The sequence below is a fragment of the Eufriesea mexicana genome, unplaced genomic scaffold (assembly GCF_001483705.2).
Source record: "Eufriesea mexicana isolate 0111107269 unplaced genomic scaffold, ASM148370v2 scaffold7569, whole genome shotgun sequence".
NCBI classification, from domain to species: Eukaryota; Metazoa; Arthropoda; class Insecta; order Hymenoptera; family Apidae; genus Eufriesea; species Eufriesea mexicana.
In genome coordinates, this window is record NW_016915373.1 from 612,479 (window position 1) to 627,716 (window position 15,238).

Genomic DNA, 15,238 nt, shown 5'->3' on the forward strand with positions numbered 1-15,238 from the left:
TTTGATAATTTTTAACTCTTATTAATCTTCGGTAGTTTAATAATGGTTAATTATATTTTTTTAAAGAATTTATTTAAATATATATAGAGTAAAGCATATTTTATTAGTTTGGCTTCATTTTGAAACTTATTATATTTGAGTGTGAAAAAATCTGTCTACTATGATGTTTACTATGATATTTGTTTAATCCAATTTAACAGTACAATAGCAGATACGAAAATCATCAGAGGATATAATCCCTGGAACCAAGTTGCATTGCTACCTTTCACAGAATAAAGGTCTTCGAAGGAGTATATACACCATATCCCCATGTGGTTCCCATATATGTTGCGAGGATAAAAAGAGGCCTCGAATGTGAAACGAAGGTCGACGTTGGATCGTGCATTTATAAAACATTTCTTCTGAGGAGAAAAGGTGACAATGTCGTAAATATATATGACACTTATTTATAGAGATAAATATTTCGACTATATCTAAAATGAAAAAAAAATGAGGGAATAGAATTAGAAACAAAAAAGGAAAAAACTTAAAAAATAAAAATAATATTACTTTGAGAATATGCACCATTTTAAGATGCAATGTGAAATATTCTATAGGAATGACGGTAATTTAATAACCATACTGTTAACTCACTTGTTCATAGAAATAACGTAATAAAGAAGGAAAGTATGGAGCTTTTGACGTGCAGAAAGATAAAATTTCAAGGGTTGATAGAAAATAGCCGCTGCATTAAATATCAGTTCTTGGCAGCACTGGTGAATTACTCGCGGATTCAATGGAACAGACGAATTAAATTTCAACTTCGCTTAATTATCCGAGAAGCAGAAATTAGGTCTGACTTGATGCTTCAACCAGGGTCAGTGAATGCTTCCTTGATGCCTACAAGAATATTTACTTTCTCTATATATCTGCTATCGCGATTTAATTTGCGAAACTGGCGTTATTAACAGAATCTCAGAGATAAGGTCCAGACATCGAAGAGTGCCTCTTCATTAATCCTAGCAGAATGCTGTAAGCCTTGTTTTCGTGTTGCGAAAGTCGAATCTGGATTGAATACATTTATATATTATAACATCTTTTGATTAAGTATTAGAGCAGCCCTTTCATCTCTTACCTAAACAGAGAATTATAATAAAATAATACATATGTACAAAATATATTATGTCATATTTACATTTGCAAAAGCTAATTGCCGTAACTAAAATTCATCAGCAGTAATTAATTTTTGTCAACATTAGTGAACGATTTCCATCTGCTGATCAGACCGTATCATGGGTGCCAGTATCACGTAGGTCAGCGTTGCTTATTGTTGCATTGTCAACTGTGATCAGGAATCTTATGATGGATACGATCAGATTGCAGAAAGGGGATACTAGTCCAGGATAGAATATTAATCCTTTCCATTGTAACACTGTTTAGATAACGTTTTTGCAAGACTTCTCATGCTTTTCCAGCTTTAAAAACCAATACCAATATTCCTTATAATAATCCTGCAACATTTAGATGAGGTTCTGTAATATACGTATATATAATTTTTGAATATTATATTATGTAATACTTATTAATTATTTTTAGTAAAATTAATAGGTTTTACCAATTAATTAATGGATGATTTAGAGCTAATCAATGTTTCGGTGTTAAGCAAAAGTATTAATTTTACAGAAAGTGGGCGGGGAAATGTGAAATGCGAGAGTGCCATGCGAAACAGATGCCGAATCAACGCATTTGGTCTTGCGTAGATAGAGAGGAAAGGGAGTCGGCTGATATTCTTCCCAAGGGCGTCTGCGATTTTTTATCGCTAAAGTGTCAAATGGATGTGCGGCAACCTTTTAAGAATGGAAAACAAGATTCCAGTTTCTTCGAAAGAATATTGATATATGTAAATTCATAAACACATTCAACTTTTTATCATAAAAAGGATTGTTTTGTTTTGAAAACTTTGTGCACTCACGTTCTACCCACTCTCAGATATTATGTCGCTCATACAGTGTGGGAATCGCTTATTTACAAGGACGTCCCGTGGAGAAGAAGCTATTCCAGCTATTAGCGTAATTGGGTTGATCTCTGATGAGAAATATCAACAATGATGGAGTAGAAATCAATGATATGATTTAGACTACCGTCTCTGGACACCATAGGCTTCATAGAAATTGATATTAATGTGAGAGTATCTAGCGTAGCATGTTTATCCGGGTCCAAGAGGATGATTTCGTCGGGTCCCATTAAAAAGACGTCCAGATCAAATACAGCTGCCAAGATTGGTGTCGGTATTAATCATCGTTAGATCGTTTTGATATAATGACCATAAACGGCGGCCATTAAGATCTACGTAACGGCTTAATGAAAATTAATCGTTGGATGTATCCATCCACCTTGAACCAGACAATTCGCGACATCATTCCGACAAAATCATAACAAATAAATTGCTTATAGTGGATTAATTTAAGACTTAGTTATATTGAGAAATGTGCAATGAACAATTATCATATGTATTTTGAATTATACTTTCGTTCGTAATAAATGCTGGTAGCGTTATGAAGCTCCTGATATTTTGCTTACATACGAGTGACCGTTATTCCAGTAAGAAGGTCAATGAATTTTCTTCTACCCGTCCGTGGTAAGTCAGACGCGCATAAACTTTAATCTGAAACGGTCATCTCCTCTGTTGCGGTTAGCTCGAACCTTAATTTCGTCAAATTAAGATATCACAAGAATATGGTGATTGGCTATGTGATGACGAGGTTTAACTTAAGTAATTCCCAAATGATGTATACAGGAAATTTCGTTGTCCACCTAAAATAGATTTTATTTAATGTTACTAGGGCCAGCTGTTACAGTTAGCACATTCGTTTGATCATGTTTTGTATTATTCTTAACTACTAAAAAATTCTGGTTGACTGAATGTTTCTCTGAGGACTCTGAAAGTATTTGACTGTGGTAAAGGAATTTAAACATTTAGAAATACCTACATATGTAACAGAATGTTGCAAAGGATCTTTAAAATATCTGAAGAAATATATCAGAAACATTTAAAAATATATAAAAGGTATACAAAAGAACGTTAGATTAAGTAAGAAACGTTTAACGAATTATAATCAATTGTTATAAATTATTAAATTATTTACCTAAAAAGCAGACTTATAGATTACCTTAAAGATACATATGTTACATATGTTTACAATTCCATATAGAAATATTTTATTAAAAGATAAAAGAATATATAAAAATTTCTAAAAAAAGCTGAAGTATGTAGAACTAAATCTTGCTAGTATATAAAATATTGAATAACAAAAAGTTTTTAAATAAAAGCCTTTTATTTAAAACTTTTGAGTCTCAAGGCGACTTCAAACACGAATCAGATTTATGGTGGTTTCCTTTGATTAGAGGTTTCGCAACTGATTGTGGCATCGATGAAAATCTCACGAGAACCTCTCTCTTTCGGTATAATCGCTATGGTGTATGGCAAGACTGCGATTACACGATTATGTGTTCATCTCCGGCACTGACTCAAGCAAATCGTGTCTTATTGTATCTCTTTCACTTTTGCGTATATTTCCGCGTCAACTTTATTTCTCCGTTGTACAAATTTGTATTTTCATTCGATAAGATAATCCTATCACATTTCGTATTCCATTATCGCGACATAAATTTACGTAGCTTGTCTCTTTATACATATTTGCTACAAATAGCAAAATACTAACTAAGATATAGTAAATTAAGAAGTTATTAAAATCACTTTCAGCAAAAAAATAAGACCTTCCGATACTTAAACTGTTACGACAGAGATTTATTACTATAGTAAAATGACGACTTTAATTTTGCATAATCACAACCGTAATGTTTTTTTCTCATTGTGTTTTTAATATGTAGTGCAGAATAATCTTCATACGTGTAAATATTGCATCTCTGTTTAAAAAGTTCACATATCATGTTATTTTATTTCATTATGATTTAATTATTATTTTTTATTATTAGTTAAATTATCAATTATTTAACTATTATTTCTTCCATACCAATACCAACTGTAACAATTTTTTAAACACTTATATTTAAACTATAATTCAACCATATGTTTAGATTAACATAACCTTTTAGTTTGAACTGCACTGATTCAGATTCCTTCACTTTGTCTATATTTACACATTCTCTGAAACGATAAGTAAATCTTCTATAAAATCTATTATTTATATTATTGTAACATATATTCATTGCTAATATTTTCACAAAGATGTATTATTTACTAAACTGTTCAAATAAGGTTAAGGTAAACAAAGATTAATATCGAGAATTTAATACAGATGCCTGCTTTTTCTACTTAAATATTCTATTTTCGTCTTTTATTGGGATTGATATTTTTTTTAGAACTGATATTTTTTGTCTATTTATGAAACATGGTGAGTTATGTCTTTACTGGGTTATTATAACCCAGGTGATACACGCTGATGCACGCCATGAGAATTATCGGCACGCACTCGGGTTCTTTCGGTTTAGCACGGATCGAGTTCGTGAGGTTTGGTTTGGTTCGACTGGATCATCTTCTCTGTATTGGTTAATGTAGCACGAATCAAATGCGAGTGCGTGCAAAATGATTCAGATATATTTCTGTATTTCCTTTAAAGGCTATCGAATATATTCTACAGTATAATCTCTAGTAAAAATATAACCAGGTTTTAAATTAAAGTAAGAGTGATTTAAATTATATTAAAAAGCGGTGTCGATTAATATAGTGACATCTAGGATAATGCGTTGTATTCAGTAATTTGTCTATAGTAGCTAAACATTTAAAATACACTTTATGCCGTTGTAAGTCAGGTTTGAACCCTTTATTTTCTTAGGTTTTGAATAATATTTGATCTTCAACAGACAATTATAATTTACAACGTTGTTAAATTTTTCTCACGAATTATAATTACACCATTGCCATTATATATATATATATATTTCAACTCGGCAAATTACATTCATTTATACGGATAGGACGGCATGCTAATCCACGGAAAGACTATGATTGCTTGCTTTGTGGTCATACAATAATTTCAACAAATCTACAAACTTAGTGAGCTATACGTCGTGAGAGTGGGTTCTAATCTTAAATGTGTTTAGCAATCGGTGACCCAGAATATTAACATTTTCTCTTTTCTTAAGTATTCTTTTGTTCCCGGCTCCAGTGCATCTGTATTATTTCCGAAACAAACATCTGTTCTGTGACAATGCGATAACAAGTCACAAAGGTAATAGCCCCATTTTTTGTTTTTCCTACGCTCCTCAAATTTGTTTGATGAATAAAACTAGATATCCATGAAATATTTTTACGACAGGTTCCAATACGAAGATTCTTTTCAAAGGAAAACATTACTGACTTACATAAACAAGCTGTCCGGACAATCACTACTGGACCATCACGATCAAGTTTTGAAAATAGAAACAATATGGGTAACTAGACTGGAAGAGAAATTTTTTTCGTCGGTATTCGAGATATACTATATCTACAATGGAAAGGCAATAATTGATGGGATAGGTATTGAAAATTGTATTTGGTTATGGTAAATGGTATTTCATTTTAGAATATGTAATTATTTAAAAATTTTAATGTTGTATAATATTATAATTTATGTTGAAAGAAATTTAAAATTAATTTCACCTTCCAGGGAATGTTTATTAACCAATATTCTCCATTCAGCAATCAAAATTCAACAAACTATCCTAACACGCTCAAAGCAACTATTTGTATATCAGGAATAACCTGTAAACATAAGTTCTGATTATGTTCAATCACTTTTCCACGATTTCACGACGGGAATTGCGTGTCATCGAGAGAAGCTACAAAGGAGGAAGCGATTGCAGATCGTTTGGTCAGTGTTAGGATCACCATTTGGCGCCAGCCTCTCCGACGCTCGTTGAACTCGCATGCATGCACGTTCTATAGGCGCAGATGCATGCAGCATCTAGATATCGGCGTGTATGCAAACGCGCTTCTGTACAGGGCATTCCACTTATCTGCCTACGAATTTCATACGGAATGTTAATGGGGAATGTTTGCGTGAGCAGGGTCGAATCAAGGATTGGATAGACCCTTAACGATTATATTATCTTCGTCTCCAAATAAGTATTAAACTTATGTTAATGAGCAATCCATATATCTATGCTTTTATATTTCAATATACTACTATATAGTAAATCTAACGAATAGTATATTTTTATTATTGCATAGTAATCGCATTCATCTGAATAAATACGTATAGAAAACCACGAACGCATTCTAATGAAAATAATAATAATAGCAATATGGAATATTTTGTTTTCATTATTACATACTGTTTCTTCAAATTCCATAATTTAGACGGAAAGCAATTCCCCTACGGTAATATAGGTGGATTCAAGTAATATTCCCAACGTCAAAATTTGAAGACCTTTCAGAGCTTACAGGTCGATAAGTATACGATTTAAGGAGTACAAAATCGGCAACTACCATCGATTCCCTTTACCAGGAACTCGTAGAGTTAGGAAAGAAGCCATAAAGCGGAATACAGCACGCGAGAACACACTGTCCCATCTTACTAAAGAACATCTTACTAAAAAACGTTAAAGTGGACAGCTACAAAGCGACTAATTATACAGCAACGGTTTCCTTGAAATTGCACATCGCAAAAAGGAACGCAGTGCGAAGAGTTAAGAAGCAATCATTTATAATCGTGCTATATATGCAAACTCGTACGGTTCTCCCTTAATACATATTAAAGGGAACATTACACAAAAGAATGTATATTAAGTATTTTCTTTCTTACTGATTATATTTAACATATTGTTAAAATTATTTGTATTTATATTTATTCCTAGCTGTTATCTATTTCGTGATAATATTCCTGATTGAAATTATTATTGGAGTGTACACAAGAAAAGGTCGCCCACTATGACAATGAGATATATCCATAGTATGATATTATACTTAACAACACTGCTGTTAATTAATTTAAACAAAGCTTGGGGTATACATCTCTTCAAATTACTGTCAATTTACTTATCTAGACGTTCGAACGTGCAAACTTTGACGTCTAACCTATTTTACAATGTCGCTATTTCATGGAGGTTACCGTATCATCTAGTGCATTCACGTGTGCAGGTAACTAAATAAAAAACATGTACGAATGAGAAGAAAGCGAAGGTAGAGGATTGGAACAGCATCGAGCGAAACGGAGCGTCTGCGAGAAGTGGGGGAGTTACACTTGCGAGGAAAAGCTCGCGTACGCTCGTTAGCGCGCGGAGCGGAGCGGCACGGCGCGACGCGACTCCAGTAGTAACCGAACCGCCACGACAAGACGGGAACGCAGCGGCGGCGTCCCTCCGCGCTTCTTCATTCCTTTGTCGCCGTCGTTGCTTCGTCCACCGACCCTCACAGACGATATTCGATGGTCGCTCAGACTTGAAGGAATTTCGCAGAGTGGCTGGGCTGAGAAACACAGATTATTTTTTGATTCCGAAGACTTGGATAGTGAAATTAAATGAAGAAAGTGTTTGATTTGGTGGATATTGAAGTTGGATGAGAAATTCTTTTATAACATAGAAGAACTGCAGTTCTGGGTAAACTATTTTGAAGCTTTAATGGGGAATAATGGGAGTCTGAGTCATAGGATTTCTGGAATAGACAGTATGTCTAATTTGAGATTAAAATTAATTTGAGAAAATATATTTAGTAGTTTGTTGGTAATTTTTGTGCTAAGATAAGAGAATTTAATTTCAATAGTGTGAAATACTTTTGAGTATATATATATTTAAACAGAATATACTGTACATGGCAAATTTCTTAATCAAATTTTGACAAAACATTTCTAAAAAGCGTTTCCAAAAATGTTCTATTAAAATCTTAGAATTAAAATATAGATGTAATCTTTTCATACAGAATAATAATTCTGCAATGCTTATATCAGATTTTAAACATCCATTTACCAACAAATTTAACAGTATTTCAATATCCAATCCATATGTGATTACAAACCAAATTATTCACCTTCTCAATATTCACTACAATGGTACCCTAACGTGCAGCACAAATTCAACTGTAAAGAAAATTTTCATCGAACTTTGTTTCCTTTCTATGTTCTTCAAAAACATCCAATAAATCATTCCAGACTTGACTGTCAAAGTTCGACAAATTATCCGCCACCCTGTATAAAGCTAACGCGGCGTAGAGTATTCTATGGGTCCTGGTTCCAGGATACCTAACCACAACTCGAACGTTAGAGGAACAGTTCGTGAATCTCTGAAGCAGAAGTGAAAGTACCGAGTGTCCAAACGCTACTGCTAGACGGAAGACGCGTTTATCTGGACGACCAGCAGCACGTGTTAGCGTGAAACAGTGCGAAGAACACCTTCGATGTGAACAGGTTCGATCACACGTGGGTACAGCAAAATGAGGTTGGCGTTAAGTGTCGTTTGTACGTTCCTGTTGATCCTGCCATCATCGTATGCTGACCAATGGCAAAATAGCAGGAACGCGGAATGTCCTCACAAGTGCATGTGCTTCGGAAACACTGTGAGATGCATGTTTCAGAAGCTGAACCGTATACCACGGGTACCAACCAACACAACGGTTCTGTAAGTGGCTACATCTTCGACTTCTACTCTTCTTTTCTTCTTTCTACCTTTTCATCGCATATCCTTGGTTCTTCCGGTCGATGGTTATGCGCAACATATATGTATACATATAAATATATATATGTGCGTGTATGTGTATATATATATATATCAATGCATACCATATCCTCAGCTGAATTACAAAAAAATTGGAATCACAATAATCGGAAAATATTCATGGTATAAGCTGTGAATATTTGTACGTCGAGTCTTTATAGAATGTGGAGAATTATGTTGGCTGCTTGTTGTCAAGTATAAATATGGTACAGTTTATCGTATCTAATTTTTAAAAAATTCAAAACTATACAATTGTATTTCATTATTTTAATATTTATTTAATATCTTTGTTTTGATAACTTCAGTGCCGGGTGCCTTTTATTTTATTTTTCATTTTTATTCATTAAATTTTATCTTTTCTTTTTTTTTAAATGTCCACAATTTTTATATCTTCCTTCCCTGAAAATTCAGGGAATTAAATTAAAAATGTAAGTTCCGAAAAAATACAAAACTAATTTGTAATATCTTAAAGATAAATGATTTTATCTATGTCAATCGATAGAAAGTAGAGTCACGGTACACAAGTAATTAGATCATTAACTCCGATGATTAAGAAAAATCGCGTAATACCATGTCAATTGAAACTTCAAGAGGTTCTATGATATTAGATCGTCTTACTCACATGGGAGCAATAGCTTTTAATCAAATATGTATGCTCCTTCGTATAATTGGAGGATCGCGTTTCATCCAATATGAAAGGAATCGCGTGTGTAATACGTATATCGAGTGATCACTTTACGTATACGATATACACATTGCTTGTTAAATCATTCCACGTGGTAAAATCACTCAAATATGTGATTCTTTGATTATTCGCTAACATTTCCTGACGAATTAGAAATATCACTTATAGCTGCAGAAAATGATGCTTCGACTTTTCAAACAAAGATTATTTACCTTTCATTTTCCAACATCTTGTAAATTAACAAAACAGATAGAACACACAGATCAAGTTACATTCTCAGAAACTATATTAGTTAGCGACCTTGTATTCTTTATGTACGTGCTTAAATGGTTCATGATCTCTTGAATCATCGTTATAATCTCTCCTCCAGGGTACAAATCCTTGTGTCACAATACGCAAACTTCTTACAAAATTTTGATTTTTCTCTTTTCCTTAATTTAAGTTAATCACAGTTATATGTTAAATATGAAATAAATTTATGAATAAAAATTTGGACTGTTCTCACAGATCGTAATCGATGATTTTTCCATAGAATAATCTTTATCGAGGTCGTACCAAGATTGTGTATTGCACAGTTCGATACCAGTGTTGTGTGTCTCTTCGAACGATACAGATACCTAAGTGTATTCGAATACAGTTAAAATAGGCGTGACCGTGCAGTATAATCTAAATATAAGACGCGAGCAAGCGAACGTAAATGAATATTTGAAGAGTGGAACAAAGGTGAATCGCGTGAATGCGAATTCTTTTACGCACTGCACGTGATAGATTAATCCCTATCGAATCTAGTTTGTGCATTAAAGAAGTCGAAGCCTTTTTATTTTGACAACTATATGAATGAATATGTAGAACTTTGTAAATAACGGATTGTTTTTACTGAACTTTCATACCTTCTTTATCTTCTTTATATAAACTTTAACTTATTTGCAAAAAATTCTGCATGTAACACAGGAAACCCAAAGTAAATAATGTGAAAAAATCAGTCAGTGATCGTTAAATTTTCATGTTTTTTAATTCTGCATAAATTTCTCGATATCCTTTTATCCAACGTTTTGACCAGTTCGTTTAATATTAGATATCTACAAAAGGTTAACTATAAATTCATTCATTCGCTGACAAATATTTTCAATATATTCAATGTCCCACTTTCTTTCTTCTAGCAAGGAAAACGTTCAATTTTGTTCTCCGCAAAACAGTAGATATATTGTATTCTACTCAAACGGTTGAAAGAAAGATAAGAACTATCTATAGATAATATTCACATATCGCGCTATTTTCTCGCTTCTGTTAACCCCAATTGGGTTAAGGGTTCCGTTTCAATATTTTCTTTCTATCGTTTTTACTATGTGTTTTTTCCTGTTGTCAAACTTGGATATGTATTTCTGAAAAGATAGACAAACAGATACAGAATACAAAAATATAAAAACATGATAATAAAAAAATATATAGAAATTAATTTTAGAAATAAATTTATTATAAAACTGTTGCAATTATTTAAATTATACCAATAGCATATTTTCTAAAAACAATTTTTAGATCAACGGTTGATTATGTTAAATAAGTTTGAGAAGTTCCGCGTGAAAATAAATTGTACGTGTTTAATTTTATTAATAATAAAGTTAAGAGTGACTTCGAACGCTAACTGTATGAACATTGTCGGATCGACGACAATTGAATCTTGTTTAGGGGAAGCGATGAAGTGTTTGTATCGGGAGATGAGTCACAAACAAGTAATATTCTTATCCGTAAAGAAACGTAATTAAAAGAAATCGCTATTAATTGAACCGTTACCACTCAGTTAATCCGGATGACCTCCTGCGTAACAGAATATCATGAAATAATTTATATACTTCTTATCACACATAAATGTATAAATTGAAACATTAATAACTAAATAATCTTTCAATGACGTAATTGTATATATTAGATTACCTTGGATTTATCTTCCTGAAAACTGCCGTTGTATTGAGAAAACAACATTGAGTTAATCTCAAAAAAACAAATAATTTAATTGTTTATAATTATAACAATTTTAAAAAATTAAAAAGAAGCTAATAAGAAAAGAACTGAAACATGAAAAAGAAATGAAAATATCAGTTTAGTAACGATATAAAATAAATAATAAAATAATGGTGAGAACCTTAAATAATAACTCACTATATTTCCCTAATAACAACACTTCTAAAGAAACGAGGTGAAAAGATCTAATCTTGTTTGCTCTTCCACTAGATCACTATGTCAATTTCTTCTATCGTCAACTACCATATAAAACGTGCAAAGCAAATGACATCGCTTCAACCGAAAGATTTTTTTCTCTCTGACCACTCTATTATAATAGATTTTCGTTTAAACACAATGACGTTACGTCTATTTATACGAACAGTATAACAAATCTTGTTTGATTTCATACTCGCTTACGATAGTCGGTTATATTAAAAAATGATCACAGGAGCTCAACAGATGTCGTTAAACTCCACTGTCTTCCGCAATCGTGTAAACCAACCTTCACGGTTTCTGACTAGTACTATTTTCGCGAATTCACTCTTCCTTCTAACATTTCCGATAGTCATTGTTTGTAACTGGAAGAGGCAAAGTGGATTGGAAGTTTGTTCGTAAACGTCGGAGGGAAAGAATGAGAATTTGTTCGAACTAACTACTGAACAGATATCGTTGGAATAATTTGAAGCAGGATACGAATAAAATTACTGTTTGGTAGGAGGCTGAATATCTTCATTAAGAGGGAGTCGAATCGTATTTCGATTAATAATTGATATGAATGCTTCTCGATGGTTTCTGTTCTTTCTTTCAGATAAAATGATCTCGTTAAATTGAAGTATCTTCGTAAGGACAATGAAGAAGTGTTACTCGTTACTTTGAAACGATTAATTCGAGTCTAGCTGTACGTTCGTATAATATAACAAAGGCATCGTGACTGTAAATACTTTTGCACACTTTTAATACGTGAAAGTACATAATGATAACTGTGTTGTAAGTGTCTGTAATATATTATAAATAAGATTAAAGATACTACAGAGAAAATTTTTTACAAAAAATGCTTCCATTATATTATTTTCAATCATTATTCAGATGATGTTGAAAAGGAATTTTCTAACAGGTACCTATTTCTTATAATTTATAACAAAAAATAATGCAAACATCGAATATTATACGTAATTTTAGGGATCGAAAATCTTTTAAAATGATAAAGTGAATGGTCTTCGGATCGATCAGCGAAGGTATACCTATTATGGATATTGACCTGAATATCGAGTACACTCTTAAATGGGGTTCGCTCCGACTTCATTGAATAAATACACCTTTGTTAAATTATCAATGTGCCCCCGAAATAAAAGTTCTCTCGACCCAACGATCGTTGTCTAAATAATTAAGCAATAAATACACATTGAAAGAATTATTCCGAAGATTACACAACAAAAAGTATATAAAAATTAAAATTATTTATAATGAAAATATTTTGTGAAATATTACAAATAATTTTATCAATATTATTATCATTATTTCCAAACAATATCATAAGAAACATTATAAGTTAACAAATTTTACAATGTTTTAGTGTAATAATGATTGGAAGCAAAAGTTTTTTCTTCTACAAATCTGCAATTTGAAATTTATTCCACAAGTGGACAAATATATTACGGCGAAGTTATATTTCCAAACGAGGGAAGTGCAAAAATAATTGACCACAGAAACTGCGAAATATTTTAACTTTGTACGTGATTTTTTCACGTATAAGAATACTTGTGAATCACGAAATGAATTTGCGACGAATTATGACGTCATTTCATTGGTTGAATAATGTTAAGTAAACGCACAACGAAAAGTCAACATTATTAGATAAATTTTTCTAAAAATACAACTATTTAATGTTCTTTAATAATGTCATTATTCGTCAGTGTACGATTCATCAACTATGGCCTCATTAATATTAATAGCGACCACTCTTTGATTGGGTTGCTTACATTTCTATTGAATAACGAGAAGAATTATAATGGTCGGGTAAGGTAAATAATGTCTGGTATTAATACCCATATCAATCGAGATGTGAAATAGTAAAGTCGGCAAGTCCCGGTAAAAGTAAATTTAATTCTCATTCATTACCATTTTTATTAGCTTCTGTTTTCTTTGTTGCACATTGTATATATTAAACACGTAATTTGATACAGTTCTTTTTTTTAGCAATCTAGGCGACCAATATTTTTTTAAATACTATACATTAATATATGTATATAATTCAAGATATAATAACAATTTAAGAATGGGAGTAGCACTGAGAAGAATGAAGAAATTATAAATTTTGATAAAAGAATTGTTTCTTATTAGAACCAACTTTTATATAAAATGTTATAGAGAAATATATGGAAGAAGTGTGATAGGTAACAAGAAAAATATTTATAGTTTTCCAAGAATATTCAGTGGCAATGTTATTAGAACAACAGTCGTACTATAATAATACATATAACCCATGATATACTGAACTTCGATAATTTTGGTAATATAGGTAATTCTTTTGTTAATACGAATCTTATATTTGATAATATTATCAGGAACTCAAATTTATTTTATTAATATCATAAATCTTATCAAAGGTATACCTAAAATAGGAAAAGGGAAATTATAATTGATTACACAATTGGTAGTATAATATTGATTACATCACGACATACCTAGTCATCAAACAAATCACTGAATAATCAATTATTTATGCTTGGGTCGGTGAAAGCGAATTTCTTTTATATCCTGCATTTTCATTGTACGCGGTGTACATATTTCACATTACGCTATTAAAATTTCTATAAAACATATTTTCATTCAATCATTTCCGCGTTCTAAATATCGATCAATTCTCGAATTTCCAGCAGTTCTTCAAATTTCTGTTTCATTCCCGATATTTCTTACAACTTCTCAATCCCATACTCTTTCCAGGTAATCATCAATTCGGCTTTATCGCACTTGACGGGGAATTGAAAAAAACATGAATGAAAAGGTGTACGAGCCGGAAAACTAAAAAGTAGAATACAACCGTGGTTGGTCGTGAATGCTTTCTAGCAGAAAAGTCTTTCATTATTCCGCAATGTGTCACCAGCAGTTGGCTTTACTCACGGATCGTTCCATTTTCGTTCCCCTGGTTGGTGCTTCGCCACGAAACGAGCCACTGGAAGATCAGCTGGAGCGCTAAAGAGGTTAAAATACCGGCGCGTCGGACAGAGAACTCGCCCAGCAATTTAGACTGAGGAAATAATGTGCAACGAGTCGAGTAAAATCGTTAATTAAGAGTTTCGCGCTTTATAACTCCGACGATCTTTGCAGCGGCGAATCGTGTAATGACGTCTAACGCCGTCATTATTTCTCGGCAAGATTTCCTCAAGCTCACAAAATTCATGTCCACCCGATAATTAACTAAAACAAGTCGAAATGAATGAACTTTCGATGGAACTTAATTCAAATTTCAACGAATGATGAAATTCAAATTTCTTCGTTAGTTCGCGGGCTTTCTTGAGTCTATTGAGGCTACAATCGATACTTGTTGCGCGATTATTGCTTAATTACGAGAGAAACATGAAAACCAACTCACATAGCAATTCTTTTGCATAATCTCTTTATTATAAGTTTGATAAAAGAATAAGTAAGAATAAGTAAATAAAGGTCTGTTGCTTTATTATTCGAAGAATTTGGCAAAGGATGAGTGAAATACAAAGTAGTTTAAGATAGGTCATAAACTATATATAACGAAGAAGTTTAGTTTGAATTATATAGATGTGTGGAAAAGGAACGGAAGTGATGTCAAATTGTTCGAAACGCTTTCATTGAGTTCTTCCTACTCCTCGAGACATTTTCTTTGACTCT

General features: G+C 32.4%; 1 protein-coding gene across 3 annotated transcripts in view; it reads left to right on the top strand.

The window, feature by feature from the left end:
* The first annotated feature begins 7,136 nt into the window (after positions 1 to 7,136).
* Pxn (Peroxidasin) overlaps positions 7,137 to 15,238 on the top strand; it is a 13,626-nt gene continuing 5,524 nt past the window's right edge. Inside the window, exons 1-3 of one of the 3 annotated variants that reach the window (XM_017907332.1) lie at positions 7,137 to 7,578; positions 8,044 to 8,056; positions 8,127 to 8,592. In XM_017907332.1, coding sequence (XP_017762821.1) covers positions 8,408 to 8,592 — 185 coding nt within the window. In that variant the 5' untranslated portion in view covers positions 7,137 to 7,578; positions 8,044 to 8,056; positions 8,127 to 8,407. The other 2 variants (XM_017907330.1, XM_017907331.1) reach the window with 2 other exon arrangements.